The 16,080-nt window shown below is 39.6% G+C and overlaps 1 protein-coding gene across 1 annotated transcript in view; it reads right to left on the reverse strand.

The window, feature by feature from the left end:
- Positions 1-16,080, reverse strand: part of F5 (coagulation factor V) — a 62,885-nt gene that overhangs the window by 19,520 nt on the left and 27,285 nt on the right. Inside the window, exons 7-14 of the mRNA XM_072137746.1 lie at positions 14,413-14,578; positions 13,170-13,308; positions 11,674-11,770; positions 9,806-10,017; positions 7,373-7,517; positions 6,399-6,608; positions 4,355-5,462; positions 2,950-3,678 (exon numbers count right to left, since the gene is read on the reverse strand). Of these exons, the coding sequence (XP_071993847.1) occupies positions 2,950-3,678; positions 4,355-5,462; positions 6,399-6,608; positions 7,373-7,517; positions 9,806-10,017; positions 11,674-11,770; positions 13,170-13,308; positions 14,413-14,578 (2,806 nt within the window). The remainder of the gene's footprint in view (positions 1-2,949; positions 3,679-4,354; positions 5,463-6,398; positions 6,609-7,372; positions 7,518-9,805; positions 10,018-11,673; positions 11,771-13,169; positions 13,309-14,412; positions 14,579-16,080) is intronic.

A 16,080-nucleotide genomic window follows, 5' to 3' on the forward strand; every position in this document is an offset into this window, starting at 1 on the left:
GTATATGGGATACAGTATATTACTATGCTGGGAGGCTGTATATGGGATACACTATATTACTAAGCTGGGGGGCTGTATATGGGAAACAGTATATTACTAAGCTGGGGGCTGTATATGGGATACACTATATTACTAAGCTGGGGGGGCTGTATATGGGATACACTATATTACTAAGCTGGGGGGCTGTATATGGGATACAGTATATTGCTAAGCTGGGGGGGCTGTATATGGGAAACAGTATATTGCTAAGCTGGGGGGGCTGTATATGGGAAACAGCATATTACTAAGCTGGGGGGCTGTATATGGGATACAGTATATTACTAAGCTGGGGGGCTGTATATGGGATACAGTATATTACTAAGCTGGGGGCTGTATATGAGGTACATTATATTAATAAGCTGGGAGGGCTGTATATGGGAAACATTATATTACTAAGCTGGGGGCTGTATATGGGGTACAGTATATTACTAAGCTGGGGGGCTGTATATGGGATACAGTATATATTACTAAGCTGGGGAGGGCTGTATATGGGATACAGTATATTACTAAGCTGGGGGCTGTATATGGGATACAGTATATTACTAAGCTGGGGGCTGTATATGGGATACAGTATATTACCAAGCTGGGGGCTGTATATGGGATACAGTATATTACTAAGCTGGGGGCTATATATGGGATACAGTATATTACTAAGCTGGGGAGGGCTGTATATGGGATACAGTATATTACTAAGCTGGGGGCTGTATATGGGATACAGTATATTACTAAGCTGGGGGCTGTATATGGGATACAGTATATTACTAAGTTGGGAGGCTGTATATGGGATACACTATATTACTAAGCTGGGGGGCTGTATATGGGAAACAGTATATTACTAAGCTGGGGGCTGTATATGGGATACACTATATTACTAAGCTGGGGGCTGTATATGGGATACAGTATATTACTAAGCTGGGGGGCTGTATATGGGATACAGTATATTACTAAGCTGGGGGCTGTATATGAGGTACAGTGTATTACTAAGCTGGGAGGGCTGTATATGGGAAACATTATATTACTAAGCTGGGGGCTGTATATGGGGTACAGTATATTACTAAGCTGGGGAGGGCTGTATATGGGATACAGTATATATTACTAAGCTGGGGAGGGCTGTATATGGGATACAGTATATTACTAAGCTGGGGGCTGTATATGGGATACAGTATATTACTAAGCTGGGGGCTGTATATGGGATACAGTATATTACCAAGCTGGGGGCTGTATATGGGATACAGTATATTACTAAGCTGGGGGCTGTATATGGGATACAGTATATTACTAAGCTGGGGAGGGCTGTATATGGGATACAGTATATTACTAAGCTGGGGGCTGTATATGGGATACAGTATATTACTAAGCTGGGGGCTGTATATGGGATACAGTATATTACTAAGCTGGGAGGCTGTATATGGGATACACTATATTACTAAGCTGGGGGGCTGTATATGGGAAACAGTATATTACTAAGCTGGGGGCTGTATATGGGATACACTATATTACTAAGCTGGGGGGCTGTATATGGGATACACTATATTACTAAGCTGGGGGCTGTATATGGTATACAGTATATTGCTAAGCTGGGGGGGCTGTATATGGGAAACAGTATATTACTAAGCTGGGGGCTGTATATGAGGTACAGTATATTACTAAGCTGGGAGGGCTGTATATGGGAAACATTATATTACTAAGCTGGGGGGCTGTATATGGGGTACAGTATATTACTAAGCTGGGGGGCTGTATATGGGATACAGTATATATTGCTAAGCTGGGGGGGGGGCTGTATATGGGATACAGTATATTACTAAGCTGGGAGGATGCATATTGGATACAGTATATTACTAAGCTGGGGGGGGCTGTATATAGGAAACACTATATTACTAAGCTGGGGGGGCTGTATATGGGATACAGTATATTACTAAGCTGGGGGGCTGTATATGGGATACAGCATATTGCTAAACTGGGGGGGGGCTGTATATGGGATACAGAATATTACTAAGCTGGGAGGGCTGTATATGGGATACAGTATATTACTAAGCTGGGAAGATGTATATTGGATACAGTATATTACTAAGCTGGGGGGGCTGTATATGGGATACAGTATATTACTAAGCTGGGGGGCTGTATATGGGATACAGCATATTGCTAAGCTGGGGGGGGGGCTGTATATGGGATACAGTATATTACTAAGCTGGGGGGGGGGCTGTATATGGGATACAGTATATTACTAAGCTGGGGGGCTGTATATGGGATACAGCATATTGCTATGCTGGGGGAGGGGGCTGTATATGGGATACACTATGTTAAAAGCTGAGAGGGATGTATATGGGATACAGTATATTACTAAGCTGGGGAGGGCTGTATATGGGATACAGTATATTACTAAGCTGGGGGGCTGTATATGGGATACACTATATTACTAAGCTGGGGGGCTGTGTATGGGATACAGTATACCCGGAATAAAGTCCTCTTGATGGAAGAGATTGTCATCTATAAGGTACTAGATCCCACTATTGACTCTCAGAATCTGTAGTCAGTCACACAGTGTCAGTGAGCCTGTCCGCGGGGATGTTAATTGTTAGTAAAGTTTTTAGCATTTACTGAACAGGGAGCGGGCAATGATACAGGAGTGGGGGGGGGCGGGGGGCAGCATTTTAATATTAGCCTTAGGCAGCAAATATGCTAGAATAGGCCCTCCTAGTGCTTTTCTTTATAGGTGACAGGTCCTTTTAAGGCTGGAATTGAGAAAAATTGCTCAGAGACACTAAATATTGAACATTTGATTATGATACATCTGGTTCTGGTTTGGTAAACAGAGAAGAACATAGACACCCTGAGCTTGTTGTGATATGGCACAATAATACAGTACAGGAAACAATTATTACTGATAAGGAACATAACTGAGACATGTACCTTCTTGAGCCTCCAGTGTAGTCCCAATCCACTTCCACAGCTGCAATATAATAAGTCCGTTTTGTTCCTTTTGAGGTTCGCATGAAATGTTCTACTATCTTATCTGGGTTAGTATATCGGTTTACATCATCCTCTGTCTCTATTATATATGGTTCTTCATACATAATATATTTAGGTTTGGGTTTCTCATCATCAAGTAAGAAGTTGGCATCATGGTCATACTCTGCATAGTCACCTTCCATTCCTTTAGGTACTCCAATTACAATTTCAGATTTCTGTTCATGGGGATTCCGTCCCCTAGGATTAAGGCCTCTTGGGTCAAATCCTCTTGGAGTTAATGTCCCGTTCCCTTCATCACCAGGTAAAGAGTTATTTGAAGGCATGTGTCCCTCCTTGTTTATTTTATAGCCAGGTATATTGTTCTGGCCATTATTGATGGCAGTCCTTTTTTCTTTTCTCTTTTTTCTTCTGAGATTCAGAACAACTGATGTGTGATTTGTATTTTGGTTCATCTGAAACTTTGTTATCCTTTTGTAATACACTGTCCTATTTTTGGGGGGATCTTCTACTGTCACATTAGTTGTACTTGGAAATGATTGATTTTGAAACTCCTCAAAATTATTTTCCACATCTTCTTTAGATGCAAAGTTTTCATTCTTTTTAGTGACTGTTTCATCAGTTTTCTCCTTGAGAAATATATTTTCCATTATATCTTGAAATATATGAGTGCTGAAGAATAGAAAGTAATTTTGAGTCAATTTACCAGACCACTAAAAATTGTTGGTGTCTTACAACTAAATCATGCAACCTCTGGAAATTTTGAACAGCAGCTTCCCCAATGTTTTCCCTTTTCTCTTGTGATGTAAGCTGTTGTGAACAGAACCCTCATTTCTATTGTTTTATGTGACCATGCTATTACTCTGTAAGGTCTTATCCTGTTTTTATGTGTCTCCCATAATTTGCAAAGTGCTGCCGAATATGATGGCACAATATAATTAAAGACATTTTAATTATTCCCCCCATGAAAATCCACTATCCTTAGGTACCCCTTGGTCTGAATATCAAATTTTGTGAGGTAGGAATTATTAAGCTGCAAAAAGACACTGACTTTTTTATCTCAATTTTTTTCGATTTCTTAGATAGTAATAGTAATTTAAATATAAGCACATGAGGCAATTAGAATATCACTTGTGGAATTTCAATTAATTAAAAAAAAAAAAACCTGTGAGTCATTAATTAAGAAAGTTTATCAGACATTGTACCATTTATCCTAATATTCAATCTACGTATTATTTTCCTTTTTTCGGTTCCATGTCAAAAAAGACTTTCAAGCTTATCACTCTGCACATATTACTAGGCATGTTGTTCTGTAATGATGTATTGCAGAATAAAACAATTAACTTACCCAAACATTTCTGCCAGTTCTGCATTATACAAATCATTTATGCTGTTTGGAGATGAAACTGTTGTGGTCTCATGTCTTTGGACATGCACACCGCCACGTGTAGTGGTAGGGGTTGTGACATTCTGCAGACTGTTAGTTGGTGATGGTGATTGTCTATTTATCACCTGGTTCTCTCCATTACCAGGATCATCTGTCTTGTTTTCGTAAGTTATTGTTACCTGTGATATTTTATCACTTGGTTCCATAAAGTGTGATACTTCACTTGTTTCAGTGTCTAAACTTGTTAACTCTGTGATATTTCGAGGTTTCTCCAATTTAACATCTATGTCATCTGATTCATAAATCTCTCTAGATTTGGTTTCCTGAGTGTCAATAGTAGAATTCTGTAACTCATTTGTTTTATTTTGGCTGGAGAAATTTTCCTCATTATTCTCTGCATCTCTTTTGGTCACATTTCTAGATTCTGAAATATATGAGTTGTTGCCTTGTTTATGCATTAATTTTCCATTATCCACTTTAGACTCTTCATGGTGTAATGTAGTGTTGTCCTCAATAGTATCATTAGGTAAAATACTGTGCAGGTCCGTGCTATTGCTTGGAATCCAAACGTCAAACTCTTCTTCTGTTTGATTCATGGTGTCATGCTGATCAAGAATAACATGTTGCAACACACTTTCACTTCCATTAGTCTTCGGAGAAGTATTGTCTTTTAAAGAGAACTCACTGTCATCTTTCTCAATAGAATACTCTCCGCTGGAATAATCGTTATTCTCCTTTGTTGAGTGAGCAGAAATATTGTACAATTCTACATTTTCATTCTCACTTTCAATGAGTAAAGCTGTAAGATTTTCTTTTTCCTCTACTGTTCCAGTATTGTTTCTGAACGACCGGAGATTAAGCAATATCGCCAGGTTGTCAGTGTAATCTAATTCTTCACTATTCATATTTGGTCCTTCGATGTCCTCGTCTTCTTCATCACTTAATCCACCCTCTGGAGAGCCAACACTAATTATATTATCATCATAATAATCTTCTTCATTTACACATTTAGCATTCTTAAATCTCAGAGTCGTAACTTTAGAGTTAAAGTTTCCAAATATCCAAACGCCTGCAGAGATACAAATAATAAATGTTGGAAGCTTTGATAAAATGTCACTTTGGCAAGAAAAAAAAATCCTATACAATTTCATATGCTTTGTGTAGAACTGTCTCACTGACGTGCCCTCTTGATTCCCTTTCACGTTTTTTTTCGTAATGGAGTTTACATTTCCTACCCTGCCTCTGTGGAGCAATAAATCAGTGATCTGCCTCCTACTTTTCATTGATAGGTTTACTGTCAGTTCCTACAAGCAGAAGGTGAGGTGAGCAATGTAAAGCTGCATTATCATAGTAAAACACTGGGAGGATTTATCACAGCTTTTATTGGTTTTATGCGTGTGTTTTTATCAGAAAAAAAGTTAAGCTACTGTAATTGGCATGAAAAAAAAGGGACAATTAGGGTGTGAAACTTTTCTGGTGCAAAAACACGGACAGCAGACCAGTCAAAGTTGTGATAAATACCTTCCTAGATATTGTGCTCACAGTTAATCGCTATATTGATGGACATAGAGAGCAACAAAGAGGTCAGTGCTGGGCAGGTAGGGAAGGTGTCTGAGAGGTGCCAGGAAGAGGAGAAGAGGGGAAAGCCTCGGACCTCCCCCTCATGAATACGCCGGACCACTGTAAGCTTTGTCTGACATTTGGACTGCTACGTAGTGCATTGTTTCCTAGCTTATCAGTATGTTCCGATAAAGCTAGAGATCTAATAATGTTCTTACTGGGGGAGGGTTAGAGAGTTACTAACTTTTGTATGAGCAGCTAAAGTGTTTTAATGACCTGACAGGTCCTCTTTAAATGCTTCATTATATTCAAGTGCAACTTAGACGAAATAAATTACATTGTGAGAAGATTTATGATGAACGAGGAATATATATGCTGCTATATTTTTGAGATAGAACAAGACACTTTTGTCTGTGCATTTTGTGTTAATGTAAAGTAAATTTACCTTGATTATACATTTCTATAGAAATACTTTCACCATTCATTGGAAAAAGAGTCAATGTGTCTCCACTTCCCAGTTTGTATCGAAAAGCGTGTCCACTAAGCTGTAATGTAATGGTTTCATCTTGCACCCCTACACTTGAAACATGCCATTGAACAACATGACCATGACAAAATCCCAGAATTGAATTTTCATAGCTATTTCCATTGATACCTGTAACAATAAGGAAATATTAGACCAATAAAATAGAAATGTTTTAGATGAGGGCAGAATGAATCAAAAGATTTGATCAAAGTAGCAGTGAATTAAGCAAGACATAGCTACCGGTAATTGATTTGGCTGGACCTGTTGGGAAGGACCTGGTGTTCTGATTATTTCAATTATAGTCATATGATTTCATGTAACAGCATGTTGTCAGCAGTCCAACTTCAAAAAAGCCTCATCCACATGGGGTATTCTTCTGTATTTATTGCTAAACTTCTATTTCAATTGACACTGCGCTTGCTATTAAAATAGCTAATTTCTACCTTTATCTAATTTTATAATTATTCTAAGTAATACCTGACGATTTCTACTGTCTTTTGGTTATAATGTATGTTCTTATGGCATTATATAATAAAGTTAACCGATCTGCACAACGTCAATTCAAGGTACAAATATAAGAAAAAAAACCTCTTCAAAAGAGCTACTTTCTAAGAAGGCTGTCCCCTTATTAATATCTAGACAGATTGTTGGTTCCAACATATATTATAATATTGTTTTTCTTCATGCATAATCTAGATATCTTTATCTTTTTTTCTGTACTCTAGTATATCCCCTTTGGTTAAATGTCAGCTTTTAACAAAAGGCAGATGGAAAACTTTGCCAATGTTTCCAGAATGAATCTAGTGGAGTAATGTGGAGGAATCCTCATTATAAATATACATATACATTTAGAATTTTATGTGATAAAGAGAAGACAGGGAGATGTTTCTTACTGTTGATGACATAGGAATCGTATAGGCTCTTTGGGTCATTGTTGAGCATCTTGTTGCAGGCTTTTGGCTTGTTATGCTCATAGTACCAACTTTTGTTTTCATCAAATACTGTGAACATCACTACCTGCTCTTCATCAGCTTTTTCCTAAGTAGAAAGAAAAACACCTTACTGTGAATTCCAGATATGTCAAGGAATAGTAACATGTCTTGCCATTGAAAGACAACAAAAAGATAGTGGCACCAAATAGTGTAGATCATTTACTAGAAATAGCGGCCTCTTTCACACTTCGTTTTTCATGTGCATGTTTTGCACGTGCTTTTGATGCACAGAACTTGCGTTGCACTCTGACCCATTGTAATCAATGGGTTTTTTCAGACTTGCCTTTTTTTCAATCACACACACACAGATTTTTAAGGCGCCTTTAAATCTCAGCATGCTCTACTTTTGCAAGTCATGCGTGTGAAAAACGCACCATACAAGTCTATGGAGACATCAAAAACGCATTGCACTCTGAGACACATGTAAGTCCAATGCAAGTGCAATGAGTTTTTCACTGATCAATTGCCATAGAAAAGATACAGCTCAGTCCTGAGTCCTTTTCAAGCATGTTATCTGCTTGTGAAAAACGCATTGAAATTGCATTGAAATTGCCAAAAAAACACATGTGAAAAACTGAGACACTGAACAAAATGACTGAAAACTGATTCAACTCTGATGAAAAATGTCAGTGTTTCTCTGACCAAACCCTGATCGCACCCTGATCAAACTCTGACATGATCTGCAACGCAAGTGTGAAAGAGGCCTTAAAGTGTGCTGATGGAAATATGCTCACCTATTTGGGCTATTGAGGCTAGTACTTTGGTTGTGTTCTATGTTTCTGCATCCTCTATTTAATTTGTTCATAGGGAACAATCAACTAAATGAAGAGTGAGGTAATGGAAAAAAGAAAGTCATAATGGTGCACTGCTCAAAATGATTGGTGTATAGGCAATTGAAGATATCTGTGTACGTAGAAAGTGCTTCTTTATTGAAGTAATAGGAAACGCATTTCAACTCTGAATTGGAAACTTCTTCAGGCCAAGTACTGGTGGATGACAATATCCAATTAGATAACGCAAAGGACATTACCAACACAAATGAAAATGTTGATTTGACTTTGAAACGCGTTGGTTATTATCTCAATAAAAGAATACTTTCTACATAAATGTAATGTTCGTCCCAAAACGTCCCTTGATCCACAGTCGGTAGCATAGGTGGTGTTAATTTGTTTGTGTTTCTTGTGTATGAACTGCGGCTTAGTGTTCTGTGTTTGGATTGATTGAGCCACACTCTGCTCTTTGCAGTTCAGCCCTGTGCAGCAAGGGTTACTAGCCTAATGGACAGTCCCCCCAGTGTGCTGCTGGAGGTGTATCCAGGAACTGCCTTATATACCTGCCTACTCCCATCAGACCTTGCTGGTCATTCAGTCTCCAGTGTTCTCTAGTGCTCTTGCTGTTGTGTTGTTTGCTATTCTGTTTATTTGACCTCTGCTCTGCTTACCGACCATTCTATTCGCTATACGATACTGTACCTTTGCCCCCATCTTGGTTTTGACCCGGTTTGTCCAACTCCGCTTGTCTGTCTGTATCTGTTGTGTGTCTCTTGGTGTCGTGTATCTCCCTGTGTGACCCCGCTTTCCCTGTCTCAGACTTATGTTGGGTTTCTGTGCACCAGTGTTAACACTGGTCTATCTCAGTTTTCCTGACACCTGTCTGCTCCACCATCCAGCAGCTGCCAGACGAAGTAAATCATCCAAACCACCTTGTAGGGTCACACAGGGACCCTTAGTTAGGTTCCTGATATTGGGTTCGCCCTTATCATGGCGTTTTATCTGCTGCAGGCAGGGCTTTAGCCCGCAGGGACGTCGCAGGGTAAGTTTGCCGCCACTTACCCTGTGTGACAGCTAGCGCCAAGTCTGTTTATGGTTGCGCTGTTGCTGGACAGGTTCATTACGATACACTAATGTCTTCAAATGCCTACACACCAGTCAACTAAGGTCTGTAATGGAGTTGTTATCCCTTTGGTTTCTCCATTACCTCACTTTTCTTGCCATAAATAAGTCTCAAGTCTCCTGTGTTCTCCTGTCTCTGCTGCTTCTAGTGCTGTCAGACCAGTAGTAATGACATCATGTACACTTTATATGTGATGACTGATACAATCTCTGGTCAGGGATGTGTAGGTGACAGGCTACGGAGCATGTATGCTTCCTCCATACACTCATTTGTAGTGTTATTTACGTGTTTGTTTCTATGGAGCCGAACTCCATAGAAGTCTTGTTACGCTGCCGAATGGAACCTAGCTTCTAAATTATTGTAATGGAAAACGTTACATAATATTTTAGATTTTACATACTTTTCTTGATGCTTATGTGTCTGCTCTTAGGGATTGTTTACCTGCAATCCTCGGGTATTAAGTGCCATTGCTTTGCAAATTAGCAGTGTACCAAGAAGTCCAGAGGCCAAATCTTTCACTATGTTTACAGTACTATGATATATTCTCGTCAAGCACTGGGGATCACTTTGTGTAGGTTCATCAGCGTCCTGTATAGTCCAGAAATAGGTGGCTGTTTCCCCTGGCATCACTGTGCTGTTTTGCATCTCCTCACCTAAAAAACATACATATTAGTGGACCCCTATTAACCTGTAAACCGTTAGCCATCTATATCTGTTAAATGAATACATTAAATATTAGTAACTTATATATCTGTTCTTATAGTGTTTTATTATATTGATACTGTCCTGACTTTATCCGAAAAAGTGAGTTATTTTCTATACTCTAAAAATATTTAACCATACCTCTCAACATTTCTGGAAGAGAAAGAAGGACAAAATGATTATAATGATAACAATAATCGTCTCCATAATAATAAATACATTTTTGCCCAGCCCAGGATTTGAAAGCACAACCTCCATACTCTACTTGCAATAGTGATAGAGAGCTTCTATCCACTAGGCCAGTGATGGCAAACCTTTTAGAGACCAGGTGCCCAAACTACAACCAAACCACACTTATTTATTGCAAAGTGCCAGCACGGCAATTTAAGTAGTTATTTTTGCTACCTGTTCTACCACAACTTTTAATCATATCGGCCTCTAGAGGACAACAAAACAGTTGAAAGAAGAAGGGCAAATTTGGACTAATTTTGTAGCATCTCGCTATGGTCCCCCTGAACAGGAAGAAGCCTAGAGGAGCTCTAAAGATAATCCTCCCCTTTGTACATGTTCTACCTCTTCCTGCAGTCCTAAGCAATCTAGAATGTGTTGCTTTAAAATATCACTCAGAGCAGTATTTATTGATTCGCCTGGGACTGCAGGATGATTCTTTGAGTTCTATGTAGAGTGCTATATTGATGGCCTGGGTGCCCAAAAAGAGGGCTCCGAGTGCCACCTCTGGCACCCTTGCCATAGGTTCGCCACCACTGCACTAGGCTATAGGCTTAGTGGTTGTCTATGGAAGGATTTTATGTAACTAAGAGTGTCACTGTTACACTGTGGCACAGGCTCCATGCACTTGTATATAGAGATACATCTTCTTAGAGATTATTATTGTAATTATTGAGACAATTATTATTATTATTATGTAGATAATCATTATTCTTCTTCTTCTTATTATTATTATTATATTTATAATAATAATAATAGTTGTCTCAATAAGTACAATAATCTCTGTTAAGATGTATCTCTATTTACCAGTGCATGGAGTGTGTGTCACAGTGTAACAGTGAAACTCTTAGTTACATAAAATCCTCCCATAGACAACCACTAAGCCTATGGTCTAGTGGATGGAGTGTGGAGGTTGTGGGTAAAAATCCCAGCTGGGCAAAAATTTATTTAATTGAATTACATAGAGCCTTGTGTATGGGGAAGCCCTGGGAGGTGTAGACAACACAGATGGTGATATGAACCTGATGACGTAGTCCCTGCTCTGCCGCTAACCCTACACATCTCTCAAAAGGATTCCCTGTCCGATGTTTGCTCTGGGGAAGCCCTGGGAGATGTAGACACCATATATGGACACATGATGATATTAACCTCATGACGTGGTCCCTGGTCTGCGCTAACCCGACACATCTCTCAAAAGGATTCCCTGCCGATGTCTGTAGAAGTAATTCAGTACCGCAAGTTCTGGCTTTGAAAGTATACTAGGCGGGACACAGAGCCGGGGCAACCACAGCCAGAGCGGGACCTGGAGGGAATATCTGGGCCAATCTCCCAGCGTCAAATCCGGAACAGTTGGGAGCTATGTTTAACAATGAACTTACCCTTTGGCTCTGTAACATATCCTTGAAAGAATTTTTGTAAGGACACGCCATGTGGATAAATGTTGTGGGGCTGACTGGCCATATTCTTAAAAACAACCTGGAAATACACATGAACATTTATGTATATAAATACAACATCACTCCAAACATTTCCTCCTAGACCACAAGGTGCACCCATTTCCTACATACTCTCCCTTATCTATATATCCATACCTTTTGCTTCCTCCCAACTTCATAACTAACACAAAATTAAGCATGACCTGTGTGGGATCATATTTAATACTCCTCAGGTCGCCTTCCCCAACATACTATTAGCAGCATTATTCTTCAGCATGCTTTGTGACTGAGAGATTTGAAACTGTAGAACCTCCATAAGTTCCTTCATCTGTTGTCAGCAAAAGGTGTTATATGGAACCTGTCCCCTACTTTTATACCACTACACTAGGAGCCTTCTTAGGTGCTGATATATGATATATCCTTTCTAACATTCCCTCTGTTATTTGAAATCTCGCCATTTACCTATAAAAGAATCTCTTCCAAAACAGAAGAGAAACCTGGATGGAGGGGGTGCATTAACTTTACATGCCTATATCTTTGGTTCTAATTCAGATAGAAGAGAATTTTGACAATTCTTTCAATTAGACTTGTGAATCTGAGTTATAGAGGTTTGAGCAGTTAAAGTGATCTAAGATCGGGATCAAGGAATATAAACCAAGCACACTGATGCACATGTGTGTGCCTCCTCTGGTAGGATCCCCTCTTCTTTTAACTTCTTATGCCCCTGTTTTTTTCTTATGCAAATGAGCCTTAGGGGCTCTGGGCTTTATAGATGGTAATGGAACTTGGAGCCCCTCAGGTATAAAGATTAAGGCCTTTATTTTTTTGTAAAAACAAGGGCATAAGAAGCTAAAAGAAAAGCAGATCCTGACAGAGGAGAAACACACAAGCCTGCTATGATTTTAATTACAGAATACTGCTTCCAGATATAGGCCTCTTAAGTGAAACTCTCCCTCCAGCCTCTGAGACTGACTCTTCTCTGCTCATTTTCACTAGGCTTTGAAGGAGATTTTTTTATAGTTAAACAGCCAAGAAATGACCTTTGTTCATGCTGCAGAATTGTGGGGAAGACAACATTGTGGACGGTCCGACTAAGTACTAACAGACAGTGGACATGGTAAAGCTGTAACACAAAACTGGTGCCAGCACTTTATAAATACACAGCAAGCAGTTTGCACTTTCTTTCTAGTTCAAAGTCAGACAGAAATTCAGTGCAAATACTTTAATAAATGTGGGCCAGACACATTTTTTTTGTTTTGTTTAAGTTTTTCTTTATTTCATACCTTTCCCTGCTGGTAGACTTCTAGAATCCTAGAAAACCAGAAAACCCTGTTTAAATGTATCCAATAACTAAACCCTATTAACTGAATAAAATAACCCAATGTTAAAAATCTAGAAGTATTCTTGATAGAAACTCTAACAGAGGTGGTAATACATACCATGACTGTTTCCTTGACCTGAGCACGGATCACCGGTCCGATCAGTCCAAGTTCTATGGTGTTATCCACTTGCGTTGTGAATGTGCTATCAGTGTATTGCTTATAGACTACTTTCCTGAATGGATGGTGACAGTATGTTCTGATAGCAGGAACAAAAAATAAGATTCATTACCATACAGTAGCACAATACAGTGCGTGTTTGCTATTATAAATTAATATAGAGTTTATACAAATGTCTTTTTCTACTGTTTTAGATATTGTCAAATCAAAATTTCTACTAAAATAGAAGAGAAACCAATGAGTTTAGACATTTATTAACATTAAAGAGAACCTGTCACCAGGAGACCCATTTTTAGCACTCCCCCAGTCCCCAAAGAGTATAGTACATACACTGCCAAAGTGATTTTGTATAAATAATAGGTTTTACAGAAAAAAATATATGTTATATACTACCTTTCATTAGCATCTGCTGTGTGACTAGGCACTCATCCCCTGGGAGTGGCTGGAAAGGAGCAGTACCACCCCCCACCCCCCCACACCCCTGAGAAACTGCTCCTCCATGTGTCCTTTTCAAATATATGAATAACTCCCCTCACTTGGGATTGGCTGTAGAGGTGCAGGGGGCGTCGCTAAGCCAAGTGATGGGTGTTTTCATATATTTGAAAAGGACACATGGAGGAGCGGTTTCCCAAGGGTGGGGGTGGAAACTGCTACTTTCCAGCCACTCCCAGGGGACGAGTGCCTAGTCACACAGCACATGGTATTGAAAGGAACAATATAACATATCTTTTTTTCTGTAAAACCTATTTTTTATACAAAAAAGGATAATCATCACCCTCTGAGAGCTGGATCAACCACGGATGTTAAAGTTATACTAATATATATCCTGTTTTCCCTGCTCCTCTGGCTGAAGGATACCATCAGAAGCTCCATAGACAGCTGTTTTTTAGACCTACTTAAAATAGATATAATTTTTTTTCACCCCATCTCATTGACCTCCGTAGTGACATGAAATGTGTAGAGGTGACCATTGGGAGCTGTGATTGCCTTCAGTAGTTTTTTGCGTACAAACAGCGCCTCATCAGACACCAGCTATAATGCAAATGAGCTGCATTAAAGGAATGTTGAGTTTGAGTCAGACAACTCCTTTAAAGGACATCTACCATCAGTTTTATTTTTTACATTTATTTCAACTGTACTATGTCGTCTTAACTTAATGCCATTTAAAGTGTTAGATACTCACTTCTCTGAGTTTTTCGCTGTCCCAGTTGCATAGTCCCAATCAACTTCAACTGCAGCCACATAGTAGTCCCACTTTTTAATGTATCTTGTTTGGAAAATAGATTTTCTAAATGTACGTTGTTCTTTGTTAGCACATATATCTACTGTCAAATAACCATGCATACCGGCTGAAATGAATAGAAACCAATACATAAATGATGTCACTCACTTTATTACTATATTGAAAAAAGGTACAACCAGCGGTCAATTGGTGTACAGCGTGCATCCTGACAAGGGTCTCTGCATTGGGACTCACACCTATATAAAACGAACCTGTCACCAGGAAAGTAATTTTTAGCAGTTAACCAGTTCACATAGCCTAAGCTATGCTGGTTTTAAAAATGCCTTGTTACAATTCTGAATAATTTCAGTAGTTTATAATAGTTTATTTCACATTTCCTGGCTCCCCGCCAGCAGCATGTTGTGAGTCCCGGAGGAAGGAGGGGTGTTCAATCTGTGTGCGCCTGTGTCAGGCTCCTCTGCTTCAAAATCATGCAGCTCCCTCAACTCTCCCCACTTCCTGTCATGTGCATTGAGCAGGCAGGAGGGGGGTGTGAAGGAGAGGGAGACTGCATGAGGAGACATAAGCTCATACAGGCTGCAGCCGCACCTCCCCAGGACTCACCATAGGCATTTTTCACATGAGAATAACATAGTGTACTGAAACCTGTCACCAGTTGAAAATGACATTCCTGGTGCCAAGTTCGCTTAAAGGCTTAAATATTCATACACTATAATACCACATAGCTACTCTCTGTGCCAGATGCAATGTTCTTTTATCCCTGACCAGTCCACAGAATAGGGGATAACAATAAGATTAGAGGGGGTCTGACTTATTATGAGAACAGACCCCTGGAATGCGGGTGACAGGCTGAGTCATGTCACTCAATTCAATTCTACACCAGTGGCGGAAATTACCAAGCACAGCGCTCTTCTCTCTCCAGCGCTCCCGTTTAGTGTCAATAAGACCGACAGAATGCAGTTAGCGAGAACGGGATCCCAATTCTTGAGATCAATATGGGTCACAGCAGTTACACATCCACTGGTGAAATAAATATCCCCTATCTTGTTGTTAAAGGACAACAATCCATGTTGATACAGCCCCATTAACTGGAGCAACCCCTTTTCAGTAGTTCTGGACTTCTATGACTTCCTTGAATTTCTGTGACCTGCCTTTTAACCTGTTTTGGCCTCTGCTTTAAATCTTGAGACCTGCCTGGGTATCAGTTTTGTGATAAAGAGGGAATACACCGCGCTCCATGTATAAACAACGGGGGTTATGTAAAACTGGGTATCAGTTTTATCTGTTCTGATTTTAGCCTCTTTCTGGAAATTTGTGAATTAACTTATATTTCTGTGACCTTTCTTTCGTCTTTATAGGTTTTAGTCTGTATGTTATTTGCCAGTCCTTTGTAACATTTAACTCTTCAAAAACAAGTTTATAACAACAGAAAATCAATAAAAGCATCAAATAAATCTTTCAGTGACAAAATGTAATGGTAAAACTCTTTTGGTGACACAATGGGGCTCATTTACTAAGGGTCCGAACCGCACACTTTCGCCGATTTCCGATTTGCGCCGAATTGCCCAGGGATTTTGGCACACGCGATCGGATTTTGGCGCAACGGCG

This window comes from Engystomops pustulosus, chromosome 2, assembly GCF_040894005.1.
Source record: "Engystomops pustulosus chromosome 2, aEngPut4.maternal, whole genome shotgun sequence".
Taxonomy (NCBI): domain Eukaryota; kingdom Metazoa; phylum Chordata; class Amphibia; order Anura; family Leptodactylidae; genus Engystomops; species Engystomops pustulosus.